The sequence below is a fragment of the Equus caballus genome, chromosome 1 (assembly GCF_041296265.1).
Source record: "Equus caballus isolate H_3958 breed thoroughbred chromosome 1, TB-T2T, whole genome shotgun sequence".
In the NCBI taxonomy this organism is placed as follows: domain Eukaryota; kingdom Metazoa; phylum Chordata; class Mammalia; order Perissodactyla; family Equidae; genus Equus; species Equus caballus.
The window spans coordinates 170,955,860-170,972,185 of NC_091684.1; the positions used below are offsets into that span (position 1 = coordinate 170,955,860).

Sequence of the window (16,326 nt, forward strand, 5' to 3'; positions counted from 1 at the left end):
AGTTCTGACAACTGTGAGTTGTTATTTACAGATATCCCGATTTTGAGTGTTCATGGCCCTGCATAACTGGCCATTGGGCTTAAAGTATCCAACCTCTGGTGTGCACCACTTAGCCAAGTAGTGTGTATAGGGTCTTGTTACTCCAAAGTCATAAAGATTTGATTCAAACCAATGCCCTTTATCTGACCTTAACTTTCTGAAGGTGGTATATGGCAGGCAGCAGGACAAGGAAAGATTTAGAAATTTATCTCCATGAAAAAAATTTGTCTTTATATTGAGGAGAAAGTTACCTTTGTAGTGTGAGGCTAACCTAGTCCTCTGAAGACAACCAAGGGGACAAAGCACATTATGTAAAATTAGTAACTGTGACTAGTGGCAGTTACTAGACAATATATAGCTTAGCTAACAAAAATTTATGTGAGGAGATTTAGTTTAAGATAAGTATGTTTGCTTATCTGAAAATGTATTCTAATAAATTGAACATGGAAGAGTGTTTCTATAGTAACATGGTGACTCACCATGAAGGTAGGAATAATGTGTGGAATATATGTGGTGTTGCTGATTTCCACCTTTGTCATAGATAGAAGAGGAGCAGAGACAGTAAAGTTAAGATACTAAAGTAGAGAGAGATCTAGCAAAGAGTTTGCAAAAATGAGTTAAATGAAACCCAGGAACATTTACAAACTTTTATCAATGATTGATACCAGCGTCAACAACTTCATAAGGAGAAAAAAAGGTCAACCAAAAAATTGAACTTAAAACAGTTTATCTCATTAGAAAAGACAATAATATCAAAAATAATACCTTTCAATATCATATTTAGAAATATAAGCCAAAGAAGTGGAACGTGGGAATTAGAAATGAGTCCTAGGACCTGTGATAATTGGGTCTTGGTTGCTTGAGAGAGACTGAGTATCAGAAGAACATCTATCATGGAGGACAGTCTAAAAATACACATGAGCACACATTTAAGGAAGCCTGCTCTGTGCTTAGCAAGCAGCTGGGAGTCGGGACACAAAGATAATCAAGATATAGCCCCTTTCTCTCAGGCACTTTCAGTCCAGGAATGAGAGGGGAAGGATAGACGGTGTGCAGGTGGATGAAGTGTGCAGAGAGCTGTGACCCACTGGAGGATGGTCCCAGAACAAAGAGCGGGGTAGGGAACGTTAGTTGTGTGGGATGAGCCAGTCTTCACTTCCTCTTTTGGAAACTATGTTCCAGTTTTTTTTTGAAAACCAACACTCCACCCTGCCCAGTCTGTGGTTTGGGTGGACTGGTTCCACCACAGCTCCAGTGATGAGCTTATCAGTGCTTATATCTCATTTCTCAGGCCACAGTGGTTACTTCTGAGATGGGCGCTTGACCCAGTCAGACACATCTACTAGGAATATTACGGGATGAAGTCAGGGGCTATTTTCTGCTGCACTTAATTCTGAGAGAATGTGAGATTTGGAGTTGCTGCCGCCATATTACAAATATATGAAGGATGTCTCCCTGATAATGGAGCTATGATGGAGAAAAAAGAAACAAAAAAAAAAAAACAGAGAGAAACTAGGTTCTGTTTTCATCATCTGAGTTCTGATAAGCTGCCCATTAATCCATAACAATTCTTTACTGCTTAAGACATTTTAACTGTACATTCAGATTCTTAAGATGTTAGAAAGACCAAGTACTTGGAGGGAAGGGGGTTTGAGCTGCACTAAGTGGCAGAAAGAAGATTATAGTGAATTTTGGATTAGAAATCCATACAGTGATATTTATTGATTTCCACAAGGGTAATATTTGTAAGTAAAATAGTCAGAGTAGGTATCTTGAAAAAATGACTGTTGAGCAAAGAATTAGAGTGAGGAAGTTAGCCATGCACACAGCGGGTGAGGTGGGGCAGGGTTGACCCTAACATGGGGATATGCCTGGTGTCTTCAAGGAACAGCAAAGAGGCCAGGGAACAAGAGAAGACTGAGTAAGAGGGAGACTATTACAGAATTCATTCTGAGAACTAAGGGATTTAGGAAGCTAGATCATGTAAGAACACATGAGCTTTTGCAAGAATTCTAACTTTTACTCCAAGTGAGTGAAGAAACACTAAAGGACTTTGAGCAGAGTTGCATGATCTAAGTTATATTTTGAAAGGATAATTCTGGCTCCTCTCGGGAAGGGGGTCCAGAGTAGAAGCAGGAAGCCCAGTGATAACACTTTTCCAGTAATCCCAGTAAGAGGAGACAGTGGCTCAGATTAAGGGGTAACAGGGAAGGCGATGGGAGCTGGTCAGGTTCTGCATGTATTTTGAAGATAGAAATAACATACTTCACTGATAGGTCGGAAGTGAGATGTAAGAGGAAGGAAGAACATTCAAGAACTGGAGACGATGGAGTTACCTTCACCTGAGAAGACGAATGTTGAGGGAGGGGCAAGTGAGGGGGAAGAGTAGGAGAGATGATCACTATTTCCACTGGGAATGTGTTAGTTTGATATACTTATTAATAAGACATCCAAAAGGGGATGTTGAGTGGGAAGTTGCTGTACAAGTCTAGGGTCCAAGAGAGAGAGCTGGGCTGAAAATTTGGGCATTGTTAAAAAACTGATGGTGTTTGAAACCATGAGACTAGATATGATCATGAAGGGAGTGTGTGTAGATATAACAGAGAAAGGATAACTTATCTCTGTGAATCTCCAACATCAAGAGACCAGGGAGAAAGGGAAGATCTGATGAAGGAGAGTGAGAACAAGACCCAGTGATACAAGGGGAAAAAATCAGGAAAGGGTGGTGTACTATAAGCCAACACACATCCTCAACATGGCTATCAGTCCTGAGTGCCTCAGATTGATCTCATGAGTTTTTCATCACTGCTTCTGTCACAAAAAGCTCGTTCCCAGGACCCTCATCAAGGAGCAGGAGTTATCAGCTCTGTCAAATGCTGCTGAGCATGAAGAATCAACCCTATCAACGGGTGGGGGGTGTCTTACTCCAAACACAAGGGCCTCCCCATTACTCCTGTTGATGGCGCTAAGGAGTCTGGGGAATTGATTGAAAAGATATCTAAATTTCTGGGTTTAGAAAGACAGTCTTGTCCAGGAGATGAGTAGGAAGAGGGTTCACGTCTGAGACATGTCTCTGTCCTAGAGGAGAGAATGAAGACACGAGAGTCGGGCATCTGCATTTACTTCTGCTGAGACACTGTTCTTCCCTTATCCATACCCCAGACCCTCCCTACTTCACTTTCTCTGTGTTTGTCTCCATCTTGTCTCACTTCTCTGAGTACTCATCTAAGCAACGTACTCGATCACATCCTTCTTCCTTCTCACACATCCATCTCTACCTCCTCCTTGTTTTCTTCCCTCCTGTCTCATTGCCCTGGCCCAGTAGGTTCTCTTGTACACTTCTATAGATTACAGATAGACCCATCTCATTTTTGGAAGAGCACAGTGTACGAATAGAATTCTCAGAGCAAGAAGAAATGTTTTGCAATTCCCAGTTCTATCATTAATTTTTTAAATAATCTTGACATATCATCCTACTTTTACCGTTCCTCAGCTGGAAAGTGAGGGGTTTAGTATAAATGTCTTTAGGACTTGTTTTCAGCTCAGACTCTATTTATAAATCTAATACCCTGATTGAGGAGTATAAGGGTGTGTTTGGCAGGGGGTGAGGGGTTTGTGTATGAGAAGGTCCATGGGAAATTTGGTTGACACTCGTGTATTGTTTGTCTATGTAAATCTGATTTTCCCAAATCATTACAAATTTAGACAGAAAAATTATGATTATCTGAAGTAAAAGAGTTCTTATATAATGATTGCATCATTATTTTAAGACTGTGCAAACAATTTTTTGACTGATTTTATTGTAAGGAAGATGCTAAGGCCTGTCTCTCAGAACTGTCATTCAACTGAGCAAGAGAAAAGATCGGCAGAAAAGCCAACATGATGATTTCAAGCCTCTGAGACATCTAGATCAGAGGACTGGTAAATACACTGGGAGACACCTCTCAGTCAGCAAACATCAATGTAATGTAGTTCCCATCCTTGGCAATCTCTCATAAGGCTTCTTCCTTCACTAACCTTTGGTCTAATAGGCAGTCAAGAGGCTTCAAACTTATTACACTCAAGAGGAAACTTTGTTTAACAGGTGCTGTATATCCTAAGATATCTTGGCTTCACTCACCATTTATATGCATTAGAATTTTCCACTGAGCATTGGAAATGAAGGAACCCAACACCACCTGGGTGGACCTCTTACATTCTAGACAGCTTTATTAAGAATAACAATGACGCCATCCTGTAGGTAACCCTCTCCTCCACTTTTCTAGAGATGGCATAGACTTTTACCTGTGCTCAGGATCCAGGGTGACCCACCATCAGAATTAGGATGTCTGTGTATTATAAAGAATTACACCATTTCCCTGATAGAAAAGGGAAGACAAGCTGCTTCTCTGCAGCCATGTGGTTGGTGAATAGCAGAGCTGTGGGTCAAACTCTGATCTGTCTTTTTTAAAAGCCCATACACTTTAACAGAAAACCAAGCTAGTCTCTCTTGAGGGAAGGATGTGAGGCAAGTAGGAGACCACCGTGGAGGAGGAGTGATGCTCCATGCAGGGAAATATCCCAGCTGTGGAGGAAGAACATGCCTTGACAGTGTAAGAGGCCAAGGATCCCTCTGAAGAAAAGACATCATTTACTAAAAATGTGAGCAATAATGACTATTGTTGAGAAAAAAGTGGATTAGCACAAAGTAACAAATTCAGGCAAGTAGACTGTAGACCTAGGCAAATCTGACTCTTTATGTCAGGGTTTTCTAGAAGTCGGGCTTCCCTGACCACAGCTCCATCCCACCTGTGCAATTACTATTATCCATTATATCAACTCATGCTTTTATACGACTTGGTCCTCAGCAGTAATATACATGAAATTATGGACTGATGTGTTAATTACACACATAGCACATGTCAAGGAACACTTTTAAATATCCGTCTGTGTACCCTCTAATGTCAATCATCTAATTTCCCATGTGTTGTATGCATTTTGTAATTTGTACACAGCTTTATGTAGAGCTGTAACTCAAAAATTCTACCTTGAAAAATGTTTTCACAAGAGAATAAAGGACCCAAGGAGAATAGAAAAAACAAAGCCCAGGGTCAACGATTTGGCCATATTTATCATATTCTACACAAAAGAGAGACTAAATCATGCAGGTACTGTGTTTTCATCATTATGAAAAGGTGTTCTAATTGTTTCTAAGAGCATGCCTCAAATTTTCCACTGAACTGAAGAAAGATGTAATTCTTGTGATCTCCTATTTCTCTTTACTCTAATTTCATGAGTAAAGCTCTAATTTCATGAGTTGAAAGGTGATGTCTTCTATTTCATTTTGGGTAAGAGTTCTGAGAAATAGGGAGTGGCCAATGAGTTGCTGTGCACCTGAGCAGGACTTGGTCAAAAGAGATGACACCATGAGTTGTAGTTCTAATGTCTTCACCTGTGGGAGTATAAAAAACAAACAAGCTGTTCTGGCTCACTGTGAACATCTCAGAGGGATTAGAGCAGTACTGGGCCCACATTGACGCCTTTATGTGTAGAATTGACGTTCCTTATTGAGATAATTTTTACCTTATGCAATGCTCTATACTACATATTTTACACACATACATATATATTACAACATTAAATTTCCCCCACAAACCTGTTGTGTACATATTATTATTATCTGTATTTTGCAGATTAGAAGACAGAGGCATAGAGAGGATGAGTAACTGATCAACTCTTACAGTAAGAGTCAGAACTGGTACCTGGACAAGATACCTGGACTGTCCCACAAAATTTGTATAATCATTTTACTTACAAAGATGCCAACCTCTAGATGTAATTAATTAATTTCCTGCGAGCCCTGAGATCTCAGTTAACACCTCCACATGCTCAATATGCAATGGGTCAATTTCACTTGAAGGCGACATTTCAATATCCTAGGAAAACACTTTGTATCATCCGTCTTCAGACATGCCTCTCCATTATTCCATCTGAGTTCTTTCTCCCCCTGCAGGAAGGGTAAGAACTTGTTACAACTGAGGAAAAGAAGAAAAGCTCAGTCCTTTCCTAGTTCATTCCAGAAACTTGATCAAAAAGGTCAAGTTCTGCTTTTGTTCAATGGTCTTCAGTGGAGATATGTAGGAACTCCACACAAGAAGGCGGTGGGCCTGGGGCCACCTTGCTGACTCCCAGAGACCAAGGAGAACAAATGTCTTTTGAACTTAGTTTACTTAATCTCACTCCATTCACTGCAATTAAGTTAACGTGCACCATGTTATTAGGACAGTCCTTCAAGTGGTACCAGCAAGCAGTGTGCATCGTCATTCCCATAGACAGAAGCAGCATTAGGAAAGCCATGTGCGGGAAGGTAATGACCGCTGGCATCTCTCTAATAGCAGACGTTGCAAGAGTACTATAGCTGAAGCAATTGCAAACATAAGACATCACATTTTTTAACATGGGCCTTGTAAATGGAGACATTGATCAGCCCTGAGGACAGTGTTCTCAGCAGTGGTTTTAGCACAAATGCAGAAATCTTTTCCTGGGACAGTATCTTACAGCGTTCCTAGATTCCAAACAATGACTTAATAAGAGTAGGGCATAATTCTGGCTATCCCTCTCAGTGGAAGTATGGATCAGGTCCAGAAATGTGCCACTGAATTTCGCTGCAAGGGAGGTTATGCTACTGAAACAACAGAAAGAGCCCATAAGAAGTGGTTTTTGTCTTTTAAAGGTAAAATCATGCTGAACTTACACTGTACTTTGATTAATATAGGTTTATATTTATTCCTGCTTTATATAAAGAAGTGTTCTCCAAAAGGTCTCAAATACCAAACTGGTTCATTTGTACCAGTCCTGGAGACAAAGAGGGCTGTTGAAAAGGTTTAGAGGAAACAATCAGAAAAATCTGAGAAGGTGTGCTCTGAATACATTTTAAAGGAGAAACATGGTTGCAAATTAGGCAGAGCATTGTGTGAGTTGCTTCTCAGGACATGTGTAACAATCCTGATGGGTCTTAAACACAGTTGTCTACAGGAGGCAGGCAGGTATCATCACTGAGTGAATCAGTAGGTAGGAGCAGAGTCGGTAGAGACCCCTGAACTATTGCCCCCTTCAACAGAAGTTGTGGCTACGCAGCTCTAATTGATCTCTTGTGGTAATGGAGACTCAGTGAGCCAATCAACACTTCCTGATTTTTTAAAATAAGACAGGAATGCAAATTTTTATGTGAACTATCCCAAGTTGAAAAGTTAACACCCAAAACCCAATATTATTAGTAACACTGTATATGCTAATCAGAACAAGTTTTTGACCCAGATACACCCCTTGTGACTGCAGTATATGTGTTTTTCCTCATATTATAGACACTTAAGTACAGGTCTTTCTACCCGGTGAGGCTGTCGGGAACACAGAGGAGTGACATTGCATCTAATTAAGTTTTTACATCCTCATCACTTATAAAAATGATTTCCACAAAATGTACACTAAAAAAAACTTGCTTCATGATAAAAGATATTAATGAGTTTCAGTAACAGGATTTTAAGGCACAGTGCTATTCACTCTGCACTGAGTCCTGACCAGGTCACTGTTATGTCCCTGTTGACAAGAAGACATCAACAGTAAAATTATTGCATTTCCAGATGATGGTAATATAGAAAGGTAGTAAGAAATTTGTGGATTAATTTTGTTGGAAGGTTGTATGATACCATTTAAGGGTCTCATTCAGTTTTCTAACCTAGAAGCTGACCCAGAGATTTAACATCTCTCAGCTTGAGGGCTTCCCACCACGATACCTGTTCCCCCCTCTGCACAATCTCTTTTATAGGACACCGTTGTTCATTCTCTGGCAGGTTTTACAGAAAGACTTTCCTGTAGGTGTTTTCAGGTTATGCTGCTTCACAGGAAGTGAAGGCAATAGTCAGGCCAGTGTTGAAACAAGAGAAAGTGAATTCAATGCAAGGGGAGCAGAAGAAACAACAAAGAGCACCTCAAAGATACATGACAAGGTACTTTAATTTGCTAAAGTATTTTGAGCAGCAGGAAATTCAGAGCTCAACTTTCTGGGAGAAAGAGGTGATGACATGGAGAACATTTGGTCGGAGGAAACCAGGGAGATACTAACATGAAAGGGGGACCTAGGTTCCTCCTGTGCCAATAGCCCTCCCTGGTTCCATTTGTTCCAAGTCCCAGGCCTGCGTTTACGTACTTCAGTCCCTCAGTGCCCTACCCCAAGTTGAGTTATAAAATCTATGGCCATTCTGCAGCCAGCGTATATTTTTCATCAGCAGAGACCAGAACCACTGAGAGAGCTCTGCCCTACACAGGCTGCCTGGAATTAGATTTGTTACAACAGGAACAGCAACGGTGCTCTCCCTGGGCGTGCATTGATTGGAAAATGATCAAAGATGCTCATTCTAGAAGTGGGCCATGTGCCGATCTGTGGGTTTCTTCATGTCCTAGATTCACAACCCTCTTGGCTCTGCTGGCTCCACCCACAGGGGCTGCTCTATATCTTCAGCTCCAAGTAGCAGGGAGACCAGCTGTCCCTGAGCCCCAGGACGACCAGCTGAGTCTGTTCTCACAGGAGCCACAGTACAGAGACTGGGTAAGACAATGAGCCCTAGAGCTGGGACGGGAGGGACAGCGATGGGGCAGAAACTGCAGGAGGGCTGAGCTCAAGTTAGTGACCAGGACACATGACAGATTTGGGGGAGGGGAGGGGAAAGGAAATAAGATCCAGAGTGACAAAGAGGGGCCTGCGGGGTGAGTGAGGAGGGAGTGTGTCACTACTGAGCCAGGTGGAGGGGATACTTCTCTTTTATTGTTACAGGAAACATGGTTCCAACACAGCAGGATTCTCGGCTTTGTCTCCTTCCGCTGTTGGGGATCCTGGGAATGGTGACCTCATTCCATGACCCACCGGCTAGTTTAACCAGGGCTCAGTAGTTTGAAACTCAGCACATAAATATGACCCACCATCCATGCGATAATGCAATGCAGGTGGTTAACCGTTATACGAAGAGGTGCAAAAATATAAACACTTTTCTCGACGCAATGTTTGCTTTTGTAGCTAACGTTTGTAACACCACAAATGTAACCTGCCCTATGACTGGCTACATGAATTGTCATAATAGCTCAGTTCAGGACGTAACAGACTGCAACCTCACCTCAGTACCACGGCCATATAGGAACTGCAGATGTGGACAGACCAGGGCACGGAAGTACTTCATTGTTGCCTGTAACAACAGTCAACCAGGGGACAATGCCGCCTATTCAGTGATTCCAGTTCACTTGGATTGGATCTTCTAAGCTCTGGGTCAGCGCTTTACGCCAAGCTCATCTGCCACGCTGCACAGTCACAGCTATGGTCCCATCCCACAATCCACCCCAGATATCGGCATCAGTCATCATCGTGCAAGCCCCCAACCTCCTCTAAGCTTTGCTCAGCTGAAGCTCCTTGTTCTTCTTGAAATAAACTTCTTCACAAAATCATCTCAAAGACCATGTGTCTGTTTTTGCCTCTCTTCTGTCATTTAATCGCAATTGATTTACAGGTCTTTCCAACCACTTAATCTGAGATTTGTGGGATATAGAGAGAAGAAGATAAGAAGCTCCTTGTGTCATGAAGCAGCACAGAATTTTCACTCTCTCTCCTTTAAGCTGTGAGGCTGAGGCCTCAGTTGGTATCTGCCTCTTTGCTTCCCAACAGGTAAAGGCCCAGAGAATAATTACAAGGCAAATGTGATTGATTCTGTCTGATTAAGGAATCATAAATTTAAGTTAGAAGGGAACCTGGTTGTACAAGAAAGAAAGGAAAGGACAAAAAGAATGTCATCAATATCACGAGATCAAAAACAACTCACCCTCAGTGTTATTTTTTAAAAATTGGTGCATCAAATCTCCAAGTATGAGTAATTTTACTAAGGGTGACCCATGGTCCAAATCAAATGTGGAATAGAACAAATTGTCCAGAAGCAATGGGTACTATTCTAGTATTACGGGGAGATGAAGTGGGAATCTTTCCCAGCAAATTCTATGTCCTGGAGAAAGGAGTAGCCAGTCACCTGGGGGAAGAAGGGAAAGGAGGAGGACATGGAATTGGGTCTCATGAGGGGTGAGTCACTCTTGCCCATTCTGGCCTCCCCTACTGTCCCCAAGGGTGAAGTGTAGCTCCTGCACGCTCAGGTCAGGAAGGGGCACAGGCTCCAGGATTAGGGAATTGTAGACCCACAGAAAGAAGGGGTCAATAAAGACGAATCCCTTTCCCCACCTCCATCACAAGGCTGCACTCAAGAATCAGTGAGGAACTGGAAAGGAAAGCCCCTTGCAGGCTGTGGTCAGATGCAGCATTCAAGGGTGGTGATGGTGTGGGTTTTTTGGAGTGCGTGACTCAGAAGACAACTCAGGTAGCATGGCATCAAATCTGTACTTTTGTCCTTGGCCTTGGGAGTCCTCACCTCCCTGACCAGAGGTACTGTCTCCATCCCAATCACCACTCCACAATGGCTTAAGTCTTGCTCTTGTTAGTACTACAGACAGCAACTGCATTTGAGCATCTCCTTTGGAGAAGCTATTGCACATCCAGGTATGTCTTTTGAGCGAAGATATTGTACAGGAACTTTGGTTTTGGGAAATTGCGGTACTCGACAGAACCCATTGACTTTAGGTAAAATGAGTCATGGCATAATTATGTTCATCCTTCACATAGACACAGAACAGCAGGAGACATGGGACACAGCAAAGATGGAATCACATGTCCTGTGAAGGACATGGTCACTTCAGTCACCAGAGCATATGCCTCCTCCCAGTCAGGGACCAGCATCTCCCACATCCAGTAGGACCAGAGCATTGATAATCATGAGCATTAATGATGGAGACTAATGAGATTCAAACCCTTCAGGGCTGTGGAGACCTCGGTCAAGAGGGGTTTCGAAATGAGGATCAAATGGACTGTTTAAGTAGTAGATTAAAGTGATTTGAGATTAATTTGGCTGCTGTGTAAAAAATGAATATTTCCTCACCTTTTCCCTGGGATGTAGCTTGTGATGGAATTCAAATCCAGACTCAATCTCTTTCTGATTTCTCTAAGGGATCCTGACGCTCACTCAACCCTTAAAACAACTATACATTCCTAAAATATGTGAATTTTCCATCTATACCTATTACATTCCATTTTGATCAGATTGCATTTGACTAAGAGGCATTGAAACATGGTCGTGAAAAAGTCCTGACTGATCAATAGTCCCAACATCCTATAAACAAAGTGGGAATAAAGGGTCAGTTGAATTGCCCTAAAGAAAGAAGCTCTGCACCCTCCTTTAGTCACTGTTCCCCTGTTCGCCCCCCATGTTCTCCATAAGTGCTTGTCGACTCTGCCATAAACCTCCTCTCATTCTTCGACACAGAACTTTTCCCCTTTTCCTAGCTGGAAGGAAGAGGTGGGTTGACTAATACATATAACTTATTCTGTTCAAGTGTGTTCTCTAATATCATATTTACATCATTACTTAAAGCTCCACAGTTGAAAGTATGAATATTTGGAGTTTAAATAAGTAGAACCTTAAGTCTTCCCTTTTATAACTCTGACCGAAAAAGTATTTCAAGTTTCTCCATGAGAACAGTCCATCATTACACATAATTCCCATTGCACCCAGTCCTAAATTGGATGCCTGGCAAACAAGTTTCTCATCTCTGTGCCTTGATCTGGTTTCTCTTTGGTCTCACCAGTGGCCCAAATGGAGGAAAGCAGTATACACTGAGACTCACAGACAGCTGTAGATCAAACACAGTCACTTCAGCAAACATCAAGCTCCTGCCACAACCTCAGAGCAGAGGGAGGCTTTGGGAGTGGGGAGATAAAGTCAAGATGGCTCTTACAGCTTCGGGGGTACTGAGAAAAGACTGAGAATCCCTGACAGCTTATGTTTGAAGGAGTCCTTCCTGTGGTTATGGATACTCACAGCAGAAGTAAAACCTGAGTCTCTTGTCTCCCTCTCTAATCCTGGAGAACAGACATTGTGCAAAGACCCTACACAGGTAGTTGGATGGTGAGCCATGATGAAAGCACATGAGAACTAGCGATTTCCCTGGACAAATTGCCTACAAGGAATCATTTCATGATATTATTTCACAGAACACAGTGCATGTCCGTATTTATGATTGTGGTGTTGGGCCATGACATGATCTCAACTAAGGCAATAGAATTCCCAGGGCAAGGAGCTGTGGGATTTAGTCCAGATCTTCCACTACCTGGCTGTGGAATTTGGGAATGCTGGGGTGCCAACATTCTTTTCTTCATCTACAAACGATGGGCTCATACAAAATGATCGTCCAGCTCAGATACTTTGCAGTTCTTTGAGTTCATAAGTAAGGAATGATTTTCTGGGTGCAGGTGTCTATGCTATTAAAGAGGTGTGAATGTGGTATTTGGGTCCATATTTGTCAATTGTTTGATGATTTAAATTGACTTTTTCTTATAAGATTCATGAATTTGATAGAAAAGGCATGACTAATTTAAACTAAATAATTGCATATGAATAGTTTATTATTACTTTAAGACTCCACAGTAAAATTTAAATATATTTACAGTAGGGAAGCTGTTTTGGTCTGACCCTCAAAACTGTCTTTGCATTTGAGTGAGATTGAAAACTAGCACAAAAACTTGAGGGGTTATTTCAGGAATACCCAGGAAAAAGAGAGTGAGACCACCTGGGTTAGTGGTCTTGTGGAAAACCTAAAGAGATCAGTCACTCACCAAGTAAAAATTTACCAGATATCCCTGGGACAGAAACGCTCTTTCTGTTTTCAACTGTGTTTAGCCAAATAGAAAAGAAAGAGGGCAAACAATCTTTTTCTGAAAAAGAAGCCACAGGTAAGCGGTATCCATAGAGCCCCACACTCAGGTCACTCAGTCTGTTTCACTGCGACATTTCAGAACAATCCCTAAGGACAAATAGCCAACCTTGTTTCACAATAAATTATATGATCAAACATAATAACAAACCCATAAGTAGCTCATTCTGCCAACATGCTTGTAGAGTACCACACGTGAAAAACTTTCTATGGCTCAATAGTTTCTATTACAATCACCTGCAGAAGTTTTCACACTGTGAATTCTTGCTCCATCCAGATGTACTGACACAGAATGTCTGGATGTGGAGCTCAGGATTCAGCACATCCAAAGCTTTCTTCACATGGTTCTGATATAACCTGTCTGCAGTCTGGCATTTGAGACCCACTTTTATCTGACCCTGACTTCAGAAGCCTATGATGGAAATTGGTAGCGTCTTGGTATTGGGGCAATTCCAAGGTGAGAGAAAGTGGAGGTATCATTGGCCTTGGGGCCCCAAGACAAGTCCAGCTACAAATACTTCTAATCAAGCACCTCTACCCAAGGATAGGCCTCTGTTAACTTCACCCAATTAGCACACGAGTGCACAGAACTGACCTACATGTCATAGAGATGTTTTCCCATTAAGTGAAGGGAGAAGTGGTTGAAGGAATTGGCTGAGACCCACTATGGGGAATAAAATGCATCAGCCTCATTGCTATATCAAATGTGCCCAGAATGGTACCTGATACTGAGCCGATGCTCAAATAAAGCTGTTGAACAAATGAAGAGAGATGGATTGTATTAAATTTTTTTTGTATAATAACTTAGCAGCTTAAAAGTAACATACGATTATTATCTCAAGTTTTTGCGGGTTCAGGAATCTAGGCACACTTATCTGGGTCCTCTGCTCAGGGTCTCACAAGGCTGCAATCAAGGTATTAGCCAGGCTGCTTTCTCATCTAGAGGCTCCATTAAGGGAGAATCTCTTCCCAAGTTCATTCAGATTGTTGGCAGAATTTATTTCCTTGCCGCTGCATGACCAAAGGACCATTCTCTTGCTGGTTGTCAGGAGGGAACCACATTCAGCTATTAGAGGCTGTCAACAATGTCTTGTCTGTGACCCTTCTCCACAATCCCTCTTACAACGTGGCAGCTTAGTTGACAAAACCAGCAAATGTGAATCTTTCCTTCCCATTTGCTAAGACACAATCTTACATAAACAAACATGACCACAAGTGTGACATCCCATCACTTTTGCTCTATTCTATTGGCTAGAAGCAAATTGATAGTCCCACCCACACTCAAGGGAGGAGATTATACAAAGGTATAAATACTAGAAGGCAGAAATTGTTGGAGGTCACATAGCCACATAGCCAAGGAGCTAAAGAGCCAAGGGAAATGGAAAGTAGTTTCTCCAGGCCGAAGAGAGGTGCTGTCAAGTGGCTGGCAAGAGATAGAATGAAGGTGTAGCCACGTCTCCAAGCAGTGAATGATGTTTCACAAGGAGATTATCAGATTGAAGCTTTCATTCCTTCTGGAAGAGGAAGATGAGGTAAAGCTCCAGTTATCCATAAGTGGAGGAAGCCGTTGTTAAAGGTCTGCCATTAGGTGAATGGTGGACTGCAAAAACAGGTGAATTTTCAATCTTCTCTGTCTCCCTCTCTCTCTCTCCCCCCCTACCAGACAAAACACCCCTAAACTCAGTGACCCGTAACAACTGTGCATTATTTCTCACCATTCTGTGGGTTAGCTAGGCTCAGCAGAGAGGCTCGTTTGGCTTCATGTAGTCTCAGCTGGGCTTGCTACTGAATCTCTAGTTTAGGCTATAGAATTCAGGATGACATCACTCTCATGTCTAGTCCATCAGCTGGAAGGGCTGCAACACAGGGGCCTCCTCTCTTCATGGTCATTTGCCACATAGGGCTTCTCCCCCAAACCTCCACCATGAACTCTACAGCAGAAATTTACTACGTTCAATTATTCTTGTTTAATTCACCCAACAGTTTCGACAAGTGTGTGTTATTACATACAGATTTCCCAAGTTTGAGTGTTCATGGCCCTGCAAACTGTCCATTGGGCTTAAAGTATCCAAGCTCTGGTGTGCTCCACTTGGCCAAGTAGTATGCATAAGGTCTCGTTACTTATAAGTAGTACAGCTCTGATTCTAACCAAAGTCCTTCACTTGGGAACTGAGTTTCGATTCCCGGCTTCCTGTCATCAACCTAAAGGAAAGCTGGGTGATGCAATGTGATTTGCTTAGAGCAGAATCTCACCAATTAGAGACAAAGGACCTAGGAGTATTCCCTTCCCATGGGGCCTGCAGCAACATCTCTACACCACAAGACGCCACTTACTGAGTCAATCTGGGAAAAGGGCACAGGGGTTGAGGAAGCTTGAAAACTCTTCCACATAAATTCTCTGGTGACTATTCCAACTAGCTTCTCCTCTTATCTTTTTTCCCATCTTGTGTATTTTCCCTCCTCTTTTTATTTTTCAACTCTCGTGATTCTTATTTTCTTCAGTTCCAACCTTTCTCTCTAGGTTGAATGAATCAAGGTTCACTCCTGACTCTGGCTTCTGAGATGTGGTGACTACCACATCCCAGCTAACTCAGCTCTCCCTCTTGTCCTGTGGTTCTCATTCCATCCTTCCTCATTTCAAGCTCATTCAGAAATCTCATTCATCTTCTGCTCCCTTATAGTCCTATCCGGCTCCTTGATAGGGCTTCATATCTTTTGAAAATGATCAAGACCATTCATTTTCCTGATCCTGATGTTCCCTTAATGGAGCCATTCTCCAACTTCATTCCTCCTCCTGATACAATACGGTTTAAACTAAAGATGGCAAACAAAAGAAAGAAGATGTTGCCATACTTATATCAGACAAAACAGATTTCAAGATAAAAAACACAATGAGAGACAAAGAAGGGAAGAATATACTGATAAAAGGGACATCCCACCAAAAGGACATAACACTTATGAATATATATGCACCTAACACAGGAGCACCAAAGTACATAAAGCAACTATTAACAGAACTAAAGAGAGAAATTAACAGCAACACAATAACAGTAGGGGACCTCAACACCCCCACTTACATCAATGGATAGACCATCTAGAAAGAAAGTCAAGAAGGGAATAGTGGAATCAAAAAAAAACTAGAGTCTTGTCCTGTGGCTGAATGGTTAAGTTTGCACCCTCCACTTTGGCAGCCCAGGGTTTTGCCAGTTCTAATCTTGGGCATGGACCTATCACTGCTCATCAAGCTATGCTGAGGTGGTGTCACACACAGCAGAACTACAAGGATCTGTTACTAGAATATACAAGTATGTACTAGGGGGCTTTGGGGAGAAGAAGGAAAAAAAAGATTGGCACAGATGATAGCTCAGGGCCAATTTTAAAAAAAGAAAGAGAGAGAGAGAGACAAGAAAGAAAGAAAAGAAAGAAAGAAAGGAAGGAAGGAAGGAAGGAAGGAAG

General features: G+C 42.0%; 1 protein-coding gene and 1 long non-coding RNA gene across 2 annotated transcripts in view; one reads left to right on the forward strand and one right to left on the reverse strand.

Moving 5' to 3' along the window:
* The window catches only part of LOC106782198 (uncharacterized), a 42,032-nt gene that overhangs the window by 8,971 nt on the left and 16,735 nt on the right, over nucleotides 1–16,326 (reverse strand). The gene's annotated exons all lie outside the window — the stretch shown is intronic.
* RNASE2 (ribonuclease A family member 2) lies at nucleotides 8,854–9,498 on the forward strand. The gene is given in 1 exon segment (XM_023635782.2): nucleotides 8,854–9,498. A coding segment is annotated over 1 exon segment (474 nt). The 3' UTR covers nucleotides 9,328–9,498.